This window comes from Peromyscus leucopus, chromosome X, assembly GCF_004664715.2.
Source record: "Peromyscus leucopus breed LL Stock chromosome X, UCI_PerLeu_2.1, whole genome shotgun sequence".
NCBI lineage: Eukaryota > Metazoa > Chordata > Mammalia > Rodentia > Cricetidae > Peromyscus > Peromyscus leucopus.
In genome coordinates this window covers 15,283,859-15,297,759 of record NC_051083.1, presented here as the reverse complement: position 1 = coordinate 15,297,759, position 13,901 = coordinate 15,283,859, and the positions used below count along the sequence as shown (strand labels likewise).

At 39.4% G+C, this 13,901-nt stretch overlaps 1 protein-coding gene across 1 annotated transcript; it reads right to left on the bottom strand.

The window, feature by feature from the left end:
- Window positions 1-473: 473 nt before the first annotated feature.
- Window positions 474-10,309, bottom strand: Dynlt3 (dynein light chain Tctex-type 3). Its single transcript, XM_028881408.2, has 5 exons — window positions 10,189-10,309; window positions 8,013-8,054; window positions 3,187-3,310; window positions 2,548-2,625; window positions 474-2,208 (listed from the first exon to the last, which is right to left on the bottom strand). The coding sequence occupies exons 1-5, from the start codon at window positions 10,216-10,218 to the stop codon at window positions 2,132-2,134; spliced, it is 351 nt and encodes a 116-aa protein (XP_028737241.1). The 5' UTR covers window positions 10,219-10,309; the 3' UTR covers window positions 474-2,131.
- Between the last annotated feature and the right edge of the window lie 3,592 nt (window positions 10,310-13,901).

The window sequence follows — 13,901 nt, the reverse complement described above, 5'->3', positions numbered from 1 at the left end:
TAACTGAATTACACGTGTATTCGAGTATTACATGCGAATACTCTAATTTTACTTAAATTCCCAAATTGTTTTTAAAGAAGCAGCAGCTCATTTATAATTTGACAAATAAGACAAAATTAACTTCTAAAAACAATCATTAAATGTTCATAAGTAGTTACGTAACATATTTTACACTAACTTTAAAGAAAAACTTTGAGCTAAAAATCATAAATAAAATGCATGAAATAGAAGCTATTCATTATATTGTAATGACGAACACTAAATTTGGGTAGCAATATTTTTGAGACACAGTCTTGCCTCACACTATTGACCTTCCTGTGTCAGACCTGTGTGTATATGAATATATTTATTTATTGTAGTATATTTATGTGGTGCCACATTTGCTTTCCTCCTCCATTCATCCTGCTTGGAATTTATTAAAGTGAGCACAATCCTGATTTCTTGAGCACTGAATCAGCAACCAGAGCCAAATGTACAGCACAGTAAGATAGTCTTTATTATATTTGAACCAGAAACAGCAGATAGCAAGCTCATGAGGTATGATTTATTTTAAAATGAGGCTTCAACAACAATCATCAAAAATAAGCCTTAACTGCACAGATAGTTTGGTCACTATTATAATCTCCAGAGGTACAAGAGCCAGCAGCATAAAGTACATAAAGGTAATGACAAAGAATTTCTGATGTGCCGAAATCACAGATCACTGCATTAAACCCTCTCTTTGCATTCTTGTCATTACAGTTCTTCAGCAAAATGCCAACAGTGAGAGTAGTACTCCTACAAGAATCCTGTCGTAATATTGTCACCATTAATACTGAGCTTTTCTTTACCCCCAAATTTAATGAATCGTGATTTCAGTCCTTACATGGATTGGGTGTCAGTGGTGACATGTAAAATTGATTTCATTTTCAAGGTTAAATGGCAGACTGACTTTGCATTGGGTGGCCAGCTGTGTATCCTAGGTTTTATCATTGATTTTCTTAATAAATTTAACTATATTTCATAAGCCCTGAGATATTAGATAACCTGCTAATGATTGTTCACTTTTAATGTATATTCTACTCCACTCAGTCCTAACGCCACGTAAGCATTTTAAATTATGCACACATAGCTGTAACTAATGCAATGATAAAATTTATTACTTGTATAGCTAAGACTACTAATAAGGCCTTTAAGTAAGAGTTGCATATTTTATGTATTTTACTTGGTCAGAAGCAACCCTTAAAAAACTGTATCTATAATTCTGTCACCAATTAGTGTGTTCCTTTTGCTTAGTTCTCTATGGAGGTCCAGACTCTTTCCTTTCTTTTTGGCCCTTCCTCAGAAATACCAGATTTCCAACTGAACAGCTACCAAAGAAACTTAACACCTGAACACCATGTGGAGAGCTGCCATGCCCGGCAGAGAGAGATGCAGAACAGTCATTCAGTAGATAATGAGTGGATTTTAAGGCAGTTGTCTGAGTCCTATACTCTTGATTATGGACTTAACTAATTTTGCTTAACCAGGAAATCTGGTTATCATTTAATTCTACCTCAAGTGTAAATGCAAGAAATTGACATTTAAGAACATGGATTTGCCAGTTCTCAGGAAAATGAAACAGGTTGGTTATAGCTGCTACCTATAACATTAGATGAGGGTGTGGGGGGTGTCAAAATTACTTTCCAAGAACTATTATATATAATTCAATGAAGGGGAGAAATTAAAATAAATAAGAAAAATATTAGCTAATTCATATAATTTTCTCTGCACTGATCACATATTTATCCCTGTTATGTTTTCTAGTTTAAAGATAATGTCAATATCTAAATAGATTTTCCCATCTCTGTGGGTGCATAATGCTAGTGAAAGGTTTGTATAAATATAATATTCTATTTTTATGTCAGTCAATATTTGTGCATTGTTTTTTGGCTAACATTTGTGTCTTTAAATGAAGCTGTATAGAATATGAGATAACCTACCAAGTTCTTATTTATTAGACTTTTGCTTACAATATTCATTTTTTGTTGATAGCTTTGAAGCATATTGCACACTTGCCATCTAGCACATTAATAGGTAATTATTACTCTTTTTAGAAAGGATGCACTCAACAAACTTAGGTTAAATGGCTTTAACCAAAATGTTTAGTGGGTTACAGGACAATTGCAATCGCAAAAACATTAACGATGCAGTTCATGGTACGATTCTCCCATCTCACAGTACAGGTTCCTGAAAACATACAAAAAGAGCACTTTGATATATCAGCAAAACATCAAAATTACCAGGCACTAAGTAATTAATACACACACACACACACACACACACACACACACACACACACACACACACACACACACACACTCTTACAGTTTTCAGTAATATAAGTAACATTTCTTCTAACATGTTATACCTTCACATTTCATACTGGTTTGAAATCCTACTTGTGATTATATACAGAGCAATTGTATTGATACAGTGTTTTTCAGACTTTAAGCAGAGCTACGCAATAAGTCCAGACTGACTTTGCTGGAACTTTGATTGAGGGTAAATTCATTTATGGTCTCTCACCATCAGATGTAGTATCCCAAAAACATGAGCTGGCTGTGTGAAATCCATATGCACTCCTCTGGACCACAGCACAGGTCACTACAAAGAAAGTCATAGAATAACACTTACTGAAACGGGAAAAGAATCAAGGTTGAAGTATTTGTATTAGAACTCTAAAAGCTGAAAAAAGGTAACACAAAATAATTCAGCTAGTAGACTAAAACAGTCTCTCATTTTGAACACCGACCATTGTGAATTTAACTTCACAAGACTCAGCCATTTCATGAACGATTACTATAACCTCAGCAATTGTACTGCAGAAAAATTTTGGATCAAATTTTGTGCTCTGTGTTATTAACAGACTTCAGACAGAAATGCAGGGGATATTTCACTTTGTCCTTGGTGTGTGGCTCTTCACAGGCCTATACACAGGCATGGAGGGCTGACAGGAAGACAGTACTGAAGGGTCTCATCAAGGGAAAGCAGTTCAAACTGCTTTTTTAGACCGAAAGACCTCCCTTTTCACACTTCATCCTGTGTTACCTTCAAAGGGATAAGTCAGAAGTGCTTGCTACACTATTAGTGTTCAACTACAGCGCCTGTCATTCAGATGCATTCTCCAAATTCAGAGAAAATCAGGATAAAAGTATCAGTACTCACCAATGTACTTATAAGCTTTGCCAAGCTTAACCAAATGTGCAAGGGATTGCTCCACGATGCTTGCAGTCCACTGGTTGATGTTGTCTTGATTGTAGTCCTCACCTCCTAAAACTCCATCAACACACTAGGAGAAAGGGCAGCTCCATTAGTCCAAATGAACCAGTTTTTACATATACTGCAAATGAAATTCAAGGCACCACCCACTAAGGCATAGCAGAAAACGTGCATGTACTAAATGTTTGTTGTGCACTGTCTCTAACTGCTTAAGGGTTTTCAAAGCACTTCCATAAGCCTTATCTCATGCTATGAAATATTACAGGTCATATAAAGATCAATTTGCCAATGCCTCTGTAGTAAAACGCTTAATCTAGCAGGAACACTAATAAAAGAACTCTAATGTTTATAACATAGGAAAGACAAATCATAAACAGTAAGTGATAAAAATGACTACAGGATTAAGATAGTATTAACTGGTTAAAATGGCTTTGAAACAGATCGGATTAAAACTAGGGTTCATGTGCTCAAAACAAAGGATAGGACTAATTTAAAAACATAATTCTATGGATGCTAATTATAATCTCATTCATGCTATATAATTGCTTAGCTACAAAACAACCAATACACATGCCAGTGAAAATAAATAAAGATACTCTAGGAAAAAAAGCCGAATAATATCTTACAGTGTTTACTTGCATCCACTTTTGACACCTGATTAAGAGCAATGGTGAGTTCGAGGCCAGCCTGGTCTACAGTGAGTTCCAGAACAGCCAGGGCTACACAGACAACCAAACAACCTGTCTCAAACAACCAAAAACACCAAACAAACAAACAAACAAACACCCAGCAATGGATTTAGTATCTCAGTCCTGGGCTGGAAGGCCAGATTCGTAAATGTCTGCTATGGAACCTTTAGCAAATGGCCTACCAACTTTAAGCCACTGTTTCCCAGATTGTGGGGAGAGAGGCAAGCCCTGAGTGAATGAAATCCTGAGTGAATGTGTGCTTGTGCTTCTGACAGGGGCACAGTCATGTCAAGGGACCCGATAGCCTCAGACCCATGGGACAATGGCAAAGCCTCCCCCACCCCCAAGTGCAGAAGGATGGTAAAGCCTTCATTTGGTCCACATGCAGATGTTGATAGTGTGCAGAATGTGCAGAAAATGTCCACAAATAGCTTTCTCCTCCAGATGTCTACAGCCTGAAGACTGCTCCCCATGGAGACTTTTCCTCCTTGTGCCTCCCTGTCTGTATGTAATAACCCTGCCTCCTTGTTCAACTCTATATAATAAAGAAGCTGAGTTTCCTGGGTGCTGAGGTTTCTCCATCGGGAAGCCCATGCCACCTGGTCCCAGATTGTCTGCCCATGTGTCTGTGTACGTGTGTGTTATCTTTTCTTCATTCCTTTACTGCCCCCAAGCAAGTCAAGTAAGTCCCTGGAGCTGTGCAAGGACATGACAACTGATTCTTACAGGAAAGAAAACAGTGTCATCTTCTCAGATGATGAAGGGTGAAATGAGATAATGAATGCCAAGTTCTCAGTCACAGTGACTGGCATAGAATGAGCCCATAGATAACTATTATTATTACTCTTATTGTTGATTTATTTTATATTCAAGTGATAGATCCTGGAAAATAGACATTCAATTTGGTTTCAGAATCTAGATCAGAACACACAAATATGAATGTGTCTTCACTGACTACAATTGGGTTATAGTAAAGATTTATAAGGAGGCTCATTAAGACAGAATATTTAGCTGGGTATTATAAAATCTTTACTAATAATATGTAAAATATAGCTTATATAATTTAAAGGGGCTAATGGAAATAAAGTGAGCCAAATTACTATTGAAATTTCAATAACATGGCAGAGGAGAGGAAGTGCCCTAAGGGGCTGGAGAACTTAGTTTTGATTCTGCCTTTACTATTACCAAGCTGATGACCTTGGGAAAAGCCTTTTCCACTATCCACATGGCCTTTTCTTAATGGGAAAGTAAGAGCACAGCTTGCTTTATCTGCGTTGTTGCTGTTGTAAGTCATTAATAGTACCACTTTACGTTCTGCTCCAAACAACAGAAGATACTGGAAGGATGTCAACAGCCCTGCTTATTACTATTAATGAGTATTTAACCTGACTAATTACATCAACAATGAATCACACTACACAAAACAGAGCTTTAAAGAGCTCTGTGTTCTCCCAGGGCAAAGCTCAGGACCTAGGCACACAGTAGGTACTTAATCAATGTTTGTGGTTGAAGCAATTCTGACTTTTTATGTACTTTCTGAATGCTCCGAAATGAACACACTTTGTTTTGAATTTATGTCATTTATAATGAAGTTTTTCTCTGAGGAATTTTGGGCATGGGGGAAATTCGATCCCTCACTGAACAAAATGTCTCCTGGTACTAGTATATGAGTAGTCCTACAAGCACAGAAGGAAAAGTAAATTAGCCAGAGATGAAAAGATGGAGAAGAAGATGAGTATGAAATAAAAGAGAAATGATTATTGAAATTAGGGAGTTCTCTAGGGTGGCCCAAGATGTTTAAAGCAGTACTTGGACGTTTAAGCCTGTCCAGCCCTTCAGTAGAAATGTTTCAGTGACGTAGAAAGGTGACTCAGGAAAAAGGTCTCCAAGACAAAGGAGAACTGAGACATGGTCCCCAAAGCAACCTGGACTGACACTGAGATTTCTCCTAAGTATCGTCTTTTTAGGTAAAGAATTCAAGTTCACTTGGTATCCGACTGTTTTCAATTAAATGGCTTATATTGCTAACCACATTCTCAGTAATGTTCATACTCTTAAAATGCATCTAGGAAGCTAGGTGTGGTGGTTTGGCTTGTAATACTATCACTTGAGAGTCTGAGGCAGGAGGATGACAACCTGGAGGCCATCCTGACTATATAACAACATTTTATCTCAAAAAAAAAAAAAAAAACCAAAAGAAATAAAATGCATCTAGTAGTTTTTAGTACCACTTAGTCACTGACACACACACACACACACACACACACACACACACACACACACACACACAAATGTCTAACATTTTTGATCTCTTACCCCATCCACCATTCCTTCCTATGGAGATGGAGTAAGTGACCTGGCTGGTGAATGATCAGCATTGTTCTACCACACTCATCAGAGAAAAGCACATTCTCAAGCATCTTGGACTTGGGTTTTCATTTCTCCACCCAGACCAAAGAGACACATTATCCTGTGTTTCTCTCTGCTGACTCAAACTTTCCCTTGTGTGCTGGAAAAGCCAGTATTGCAAGTTCAGAACTGAGCAGGGGCTAGTAAAACATGATCTGGTCATCAGCCTAGTTCCATCTACAATAAAGGTGGTGTTTATTCTTCCAAGTGAACACTTTCGTCTTTTCATATGGTTCAAAACTCGGGTAAGGAAAATATATTACGTGGCTCTTCCAAAGACCCAGCATCTTTTATTTCATATCTACTAGCCAAAGACAGTCTCTCTTGACATTTTACTTTGAAAAATAAGATTATTGCTACCTCTGCCTTCCAATTGCTCTTCCTTCTGCTCTGGCATTGTGAGGGTATTGAAAACATTTGCTTTTTTTTTTTTTTTTTTTTTTTGTTTTTGTTTTTTTGTTTTTTGAGATAGGGTTTCTCTGTGTAGCTTTGCACCTTTCCTGGATCAGGAAACCAGGCTGGCCTCGAACTCACAAAGATCCATCTGCCTCTGCAGCTGGCTTCATTTTAATGAAATAGTCCTAAAAATGTCTTTACATAATATACTCTGAATATTTTAAATCATTAAATATTCTAACACATAATTCTTCAACCATTAAAATGCCACAGTGTTTTTGGTACTGCCTAATCCTATGAGAAGCTGAGCGGATTCTTCTTATACAGGGCCAGACCAGCTGAGCTTTGGATAAGATGACTTGCACTCAGGCAAGTCAAGAACTGTCTCCAGGTGAACTGGAGATGCTCAGAAGCTGGAGCCGATCCAGCCCAGAAAGAACTCAGTCAGGGCTTGCTAGGACACAGGCCCCAGGTGCCACAGCCAAAATTGAAGCAAGTCTTGTGAGCCAGCTCAGGGTTTTTACCAACCTCACCCCAGGGTAGTTTATATTAATAGCCTCACCCCCAGGGCCTTACTCCCAGGGTAGTCTGTATTGATAACCTCACCCCCAGGGTAGTTAGTCTATATTGATAACCTCACCCCTAGAATAGTCTGTATTAATAATCTCACCCCCTAGGTAGTCTATATTAATAATCTCACCCCTAGAATAGTCTATATTAATAATCTCACCCCCTAGGGTAGTTTATATTGATAGCCTAACCCCCAAGGTATTCTATATTGATAACCTCAGGAGAGTCTATATTGATAGCCTCACCCCCAAGGTATTCTATATTGATAACCTCAGGATAGTTTATATTGATAGCCTCACCCCCAGCATAGTCCATATTGATAGCCTCACTCCTAGAGTAGTCTAGATTAATAACCTCACTCCCAAGGTAGTCTATATTGGTAACCCTAGGGTAGTCTATATTGATAGCCTCACCCACAGGTAATCTACATTGATAACACTAGAATCAGTTAAAACTGATTCCAAAAAAGAGCTTCTGTACTTTTTGTAGACTCGAAACAGTGCTTCAGTGTGTCTTTCAGAAAAAGTCCAAATAGGCCTCACTGAATGCAAGAGATCACATACACACCCCTGCAAAGAGTGAATAAATATTTTAAACCTTGGTGTTTTAGCATTAACATTTCTAACTTTGGCCTGAAAAATCAAAACCTGGATTTAAAATTTTTCTATCAACACAACAAGCATAGAGATAACAGCAAACAGAACTTACCTCTTTGACTATATTTTGGGCTTCATCAGCATTGAAGGCAATCTACAGAGAAAACAAGATACAACTGCTTTCAGCAAGGCTTCCCTTGTTTATACATAGGGCAATATACAGGATACCCTCAGCTGGCCTAAGAAAGTGATGTGACAGAAGACCATAGAGCTAGGGGCATCAGGTCTCCTGAGGATGCTGATCTTACACCCTGTAGATTCAGATCCATTAGGATTGGGCAGGGCCTAGGCAAATACCAGTTTGAAAAGTGCTTTTACAATAGTGGTTCTAATGAACATTCTAGATAATCATTGTATTATAAAGATTAAGAAATTAGCAGGTAGTAGCTATAAATGATGTCTATTGTGTGCTAGCAGTATACAGGAAATCATTTTAGCTAGATAAAATGGCCCATAAAAAGTATGCTAAATTGTCATTTCCAATTTTGGAATTTTTATTTTGTTTTGAATTGATGAGACAAATCGAAGTTTTCCCAAATTAAAGATTATGGCAATACTCGGTCATTCAAAATTAATGTCACTTTAATTGTATAAATTGGTCTCTCACTTTTTTTTGGAATAGTTTGTTACAAACTTGAGTTAACAGAGATTTTCAATGACATCTAAGTGTCCTTGAGTGTAGAACTAGATTATCTGATAAAACTGAAATATAAGCCAGGATGATTTAGGTAATATAAGAATGCTTTCCATGGAGATATTTTGGTTGCATTGAGAAAGTGGTACTTTTGTGTTTTAAAACCACTATGCAACTTAAAACTACTTGAAATCAGTAAATTCTGAAGTTATTTTTAAGTATAGATTTTTATATTTTAATTTTATTAATTATCCTATAAAATTACCCACATCCCCCTAAAAGAGGAATGAAAATCTAAATACTTGGAGGCGTTTTGAAAAGAGGTCGCATATTTAAGCCCCATGATAAATTGTCATTTTGTTTCAAAATCACATTCAAAATTGACCTAAGAAATAAATGATGCACATTTCACTACAATTTGGGAAGTTACCTAATACTATGGATGTTTAGTTGGCCACGGTAACACAAATAATGTCTGTTAGTTTTCCATCTTTCTTTTCTGATGCTGGGGATGGAATTCAGGGCCTCTAATGTGCTACTCAACCACTCTACCAATGAGCTACATCTCCACTCCTATTTCTTTTTAAATTACAGGTATTCAGGAAGTGGTGCAGAAAAGATTTCCTTGCACCCTTGCTAGAGGGAAAATATGGGGAAGAGTCAACCATGTAATTTGCGGGGCTGGGTGGGGGGCAAGTCCTTGTTTCTCACATTAGTATGATTCACCACTGACCTACAAGTATGCATGCTCTCTGCAACACATAATCTTCTGCAGAAACTCATACTCTAAAACTTCCCATTGGACCAGAAGAAGCCCCTTACAAGGATCATGTGACATTGCACCTCCACCATCTCATCTTTCATTTTCTTGTATCACTCACCAGTGGCTACCACTGGACAGAAAATATATTTGCAAACTCTTACAGGCTGTGCGGCGATTCAACAGTACTGGGAACATGGGCTGAAGTGTAAATTCAGAGGCCTGGGTTCAAATGGAACACCTGTCATTCCTAGCAGTTTTAATTTGGGGCCTGTCACTTGGTCACTATGAAAAGTCAGAGTTCCCATCAGTAACAGGAAAATAACTGACATCATGGAGTTCTGGGGAGGCTTTGGGAAACCTGAATCAGTGAGCAAGGGCTCTTAATCCGTAAAGCACTTCCTCTAGCAGTCCCTGCGGAGAGTTCCCAGGACCAGAGCCACCTTGCAGCACCAGCTCAAGGAGACCCAAAAGGGTGGAGAAACAGAGAGAAAACCGGTTTCCCAGGCCCAGATCGCAGACGGGCGGGGCTCGCCAACACCCGCCCATACACCCCAAGTTAGGCCTCCCCCTACACCCACTGGGTCCTCTCAGACCCTGCCGACTGCCCCCAAGAGCTTTCGGTCACCTAAACCATCCCGAGGATTGGCCCACCCTCAGGCTCTCAGGGGCGGCGAGACAGAGACGCCAAAGGGCAAGAAGGATCCCGGCCCCGCGGAGCAGACTCAGGTTCACGGGACTCCGCATCCTAACCCCCCAAGCACTAAGAGACCACCCGACAGCGTGCCGACAGCGGGGACCGAGGGGCACTTCTCGGCGCCAGAGGGGCGGTACCTCGTCACAGGGCCTTTGGTACTCCTCCATGGTGGCTTTGGCAGTCCCAGGGGGCGGAGCAAAGCGACGGTCCGACTCCGCAACCACGCACTGGCCTCCGGGGAGGCCCCGCCTCTCCTTCTGGCCCAGGGCTTTTGTTTACGTAGGCCCCGCCTTTGTGTCGCACTGGAGCAATCTTCCAGGGACCAGACGAGGGGGGCGGGGGCGGGGATCAAAGGACAGGGAGGGGGCGCTCTGGTTGAGTTGAGCCGCTTAGCAAGGCTAAGGGTACCTCCTAGGCCTAGAGTGCACTTCCGACCAGGCCTGTCTTCTGAAAGTAAAGGTGCAGGTTAAGAGCTTGACCAGTGTCCCTGGGGATTAGTTAGGATGACCTTGTGTCAGCCAGTCTAGACTCAGCACAAGTGGTTTAGGGCTCACTGCTGTGGTCATATGCACAGAATCCGTTCATCCACAGTTATCCAGCAAATGAGTGTAGCAAGTGAGCAAGCAATTTTGATTTCTCTGTGGACTAGTTACTGATTTTAAAAAAAAATAGCCCCCCCAACAGATTCAATTTCTCGTATGATAACCATAATCACTTCTATTTTGTGACTAGTTATAATGATCAAATAAGATACTATACACACAACTCCTAAAGTTGATGCTCCTGTTCTGTTGACTTTTTTAAAAAAAAATAAAGAAGTATAAGACTTTTGAGAAAGGAGCAAGTGCCCTAAATTGAATTATAAACCTTAGCAGAAGCACTCTGTTTACATTTATTTTAGGACTACTAAATTGTGGCTGATTCTGGGATTTTCCTCAAATTCTCAGTAATTCAGATTTGCCCTCCCCTTATCTCCTTATTAAAGATGCAGCTAAAATGCAGAGATTTTCAGTGACTTGCCCAAGGCCTTATATACAGTATGTGTTAGACGAGGTCTATCAACTCGAATGCGACAGTCTGATAGCAAAGCTCAAGTTCTTCAACACTGTTGTGAGCTTCCTGTTGCTGCTGTAATGAATTACCACAGAGAGAGAGCCACACACACACATCGTTTCACAGTTTGAGAGGTAGAAGTTCTAACCACATCCACAAAATGCTTTTTGCCATGCATGCTAGCACATTCTCAGGTTCTGGGATACAAATGTGGCTATATTTTCATGGGGAGGAGTATTCAGCCCACTATAGTGACTTCTATTTTGTTCTCCAGTATCAAGTCAGAAGGCTCATTAGTTTTCTCATTCCTTTCTCTTATTTTTGTTTTAATGGTTCTCTATGTTATGGCTCATGCAGGAGTACTGCAAAAAAAAAATGTAATTGGGGCTGGAGAGATGATTCAGCAGTTAAGGGACCTGAGTTTGGTTCCCAGTATCCATGTGGTGGCTCACGGCTGTCTGTACACTCCAGTTCTAGGAAATAGAGCACCATTTTCTGACCTCTTCAAGCATTAGGAACTTACATGGTTCACATACAGGCAAACACCTCATACACCCAATAAGCAACTTCAACAGTTTCTCAATGGGAGAAACATGAAATAATTTTGAGAACATACTTTAAAAATCATTGTAATTTTATTAGTGTGCACCTTTGGCTACAAGTAACAGAAGACCCAGTAGGAGGAATTGAAGTCATGATGTTCATGTTTTGTTGTATAACCAGGAATACAAAAGTAAAACTGTTCCCGATTAATGTAGTTGCTCAAAAGCTTTTGTACGATCTTTGTGCTTTCCATCTTCATACACTATTGTCTTCAGAACATCAGCAACATGTTTCTTTCTAATCCCCAGGAATCCTTGCCTTAGGCCCAGTTGGCCAGCATTGAGCCATGTGATTCTCCCTGTTCTGTTGGAAGCAGTGGAAGCTCTGCCTCAGCACCCCTTCCCTCTCCACACCTCACCCCTCTCAGAAAGCCCACCAAGTGGGGGGGCCTCCCCCAAGAGCTGCTCAAGACCATGCCTACAGGGTATTTAAGCTCTGCCATGGAGCTGCCACGTGATTTCTCTCCCTCCCTTATGCCCCCCCCAGATCACCCCAGAGTGCTTTGCTCAAATTAAACCTGGTTCTTTACTTTTAATTTGGCTTGATTTGGCTGACTACATTGGCAGAGAAACCTAGTGCCAGGGATTCAAAATGCTCATCACTCCCTTTTACAGAACAGACAGGAAAAGCTGTGGTTAGTGTTTTATTTTATTGTGAAAGTTAATTCTGCTATCAAAAATGGATGTGGGCATGTGGACATAGCTAAATAGATAATCTCAATGGTGGGGAGTCAGAAAGAGTAGGATCCCTGGGGCCTGGTAGTCAGCCAGTCTAACATAAATGGTGATTCCCAGGTCCCGGGGAGAAATTCTCTCTTAAAAACTAAGATGGTAAGCATTGAGGAAGACATCAGTATTGATCTCTGGCTTCCACTCAGGTTTTCTGTTGCATTGTCTGGGGCTCTCGAGGGAGGATTACCTCTGGAGTGTGTCATAACTTCATTTAAACTATGCATATGTGTACGTGTGTTTCCAAAAACCCTAGGGAAACATATTATAAGATTTCTTAAAAATACAGGTGTGCGCACCTTTATAGGGTTTATCCTTAAAATTATTTATATGGTTGTGAAGAAAAAAATAAAGTTAAAATAAATTTGTAAAATATTTCAAATAAAAACTTTTAAATGTTTTATTGAAACCCTGGATTTTGCTTTTCTAAACATATTTTAAATATGGTTTTAGTCTATAAATAGTTATAAACAATTCTTGCTCAAGTAGTTTTTATTTGTTTGCTTCTTTTTAAAACAAGGTCTCATTTATGAAACCCTGGCTGGACTAGAACTCACAATCCTCCTGTCTCAGCTTCCAGAGTCCTAGGATCATAGATATATAACACATTCTAGCAATGCTTAAATAGTTATTTTAGCCTAAATATTGTTCTTGTTTACATTTTGTTGGGGTGCTTTGAAACAGAATCTCTCTGTGTAGCCCAGGCTGGCTTGGAACTCATCTTCTCTTGATTGAGCTTCCTGAGGAGTGGGATTACAAGCATGTCTCAAAGAAAAAAACATTTATTGTTGGGAAATCTTCCTCATAGGAAGATTTACTTAATAAAACAGTTCAACTCACTTTCTAAATGATTCAAATTCTAATGTTGAATTAAGGAATATGCATTAGCTTTTTCACTGATGATTTTGACTGGGCAAAATGTAATGAAGAATTCGGAAGGCAATTAGAGATTTCAAATGACAAAACCCTGGAAAAAGAAGAGAGAGCATGGCATTTGAACTCAGTTTTCAGCTGGTATTGAGAAGATGCCACGGGCCAAGACATAAGATAATCAGATTCCGTGGCATGCCAAGGAGGGAAATTCTGGTAAGAAATCATACTTTGGGTTGAAAGAGACCTTAAAGATTCCAAGCTAGGAATAAAACATCAGGGCTTGACTGAAAACATCAGGGCTTGACTGTGAAGCTACACAGCTTGGTTTGAAATCCTCTCTGCCGCTATAGTTGGATTAAGGTGCTCTGATTTTGCTAATGCCTCTAGGCAGCTGCAACAAAACAAAACAATTCTTTCTGGACGATAGAAATATCATTATAGGCTACAAAGTAGATTTATATTTTTTCACATACATTAAGTGCAAAATGAAATGTAAGTAGGTACATAAAGAAACAAAACCACATTATCATAACCAGCAGACAATGGAAACAGCCCATGAAGGATCTAGTTGTCAAGACTTTAAAATAACTGTT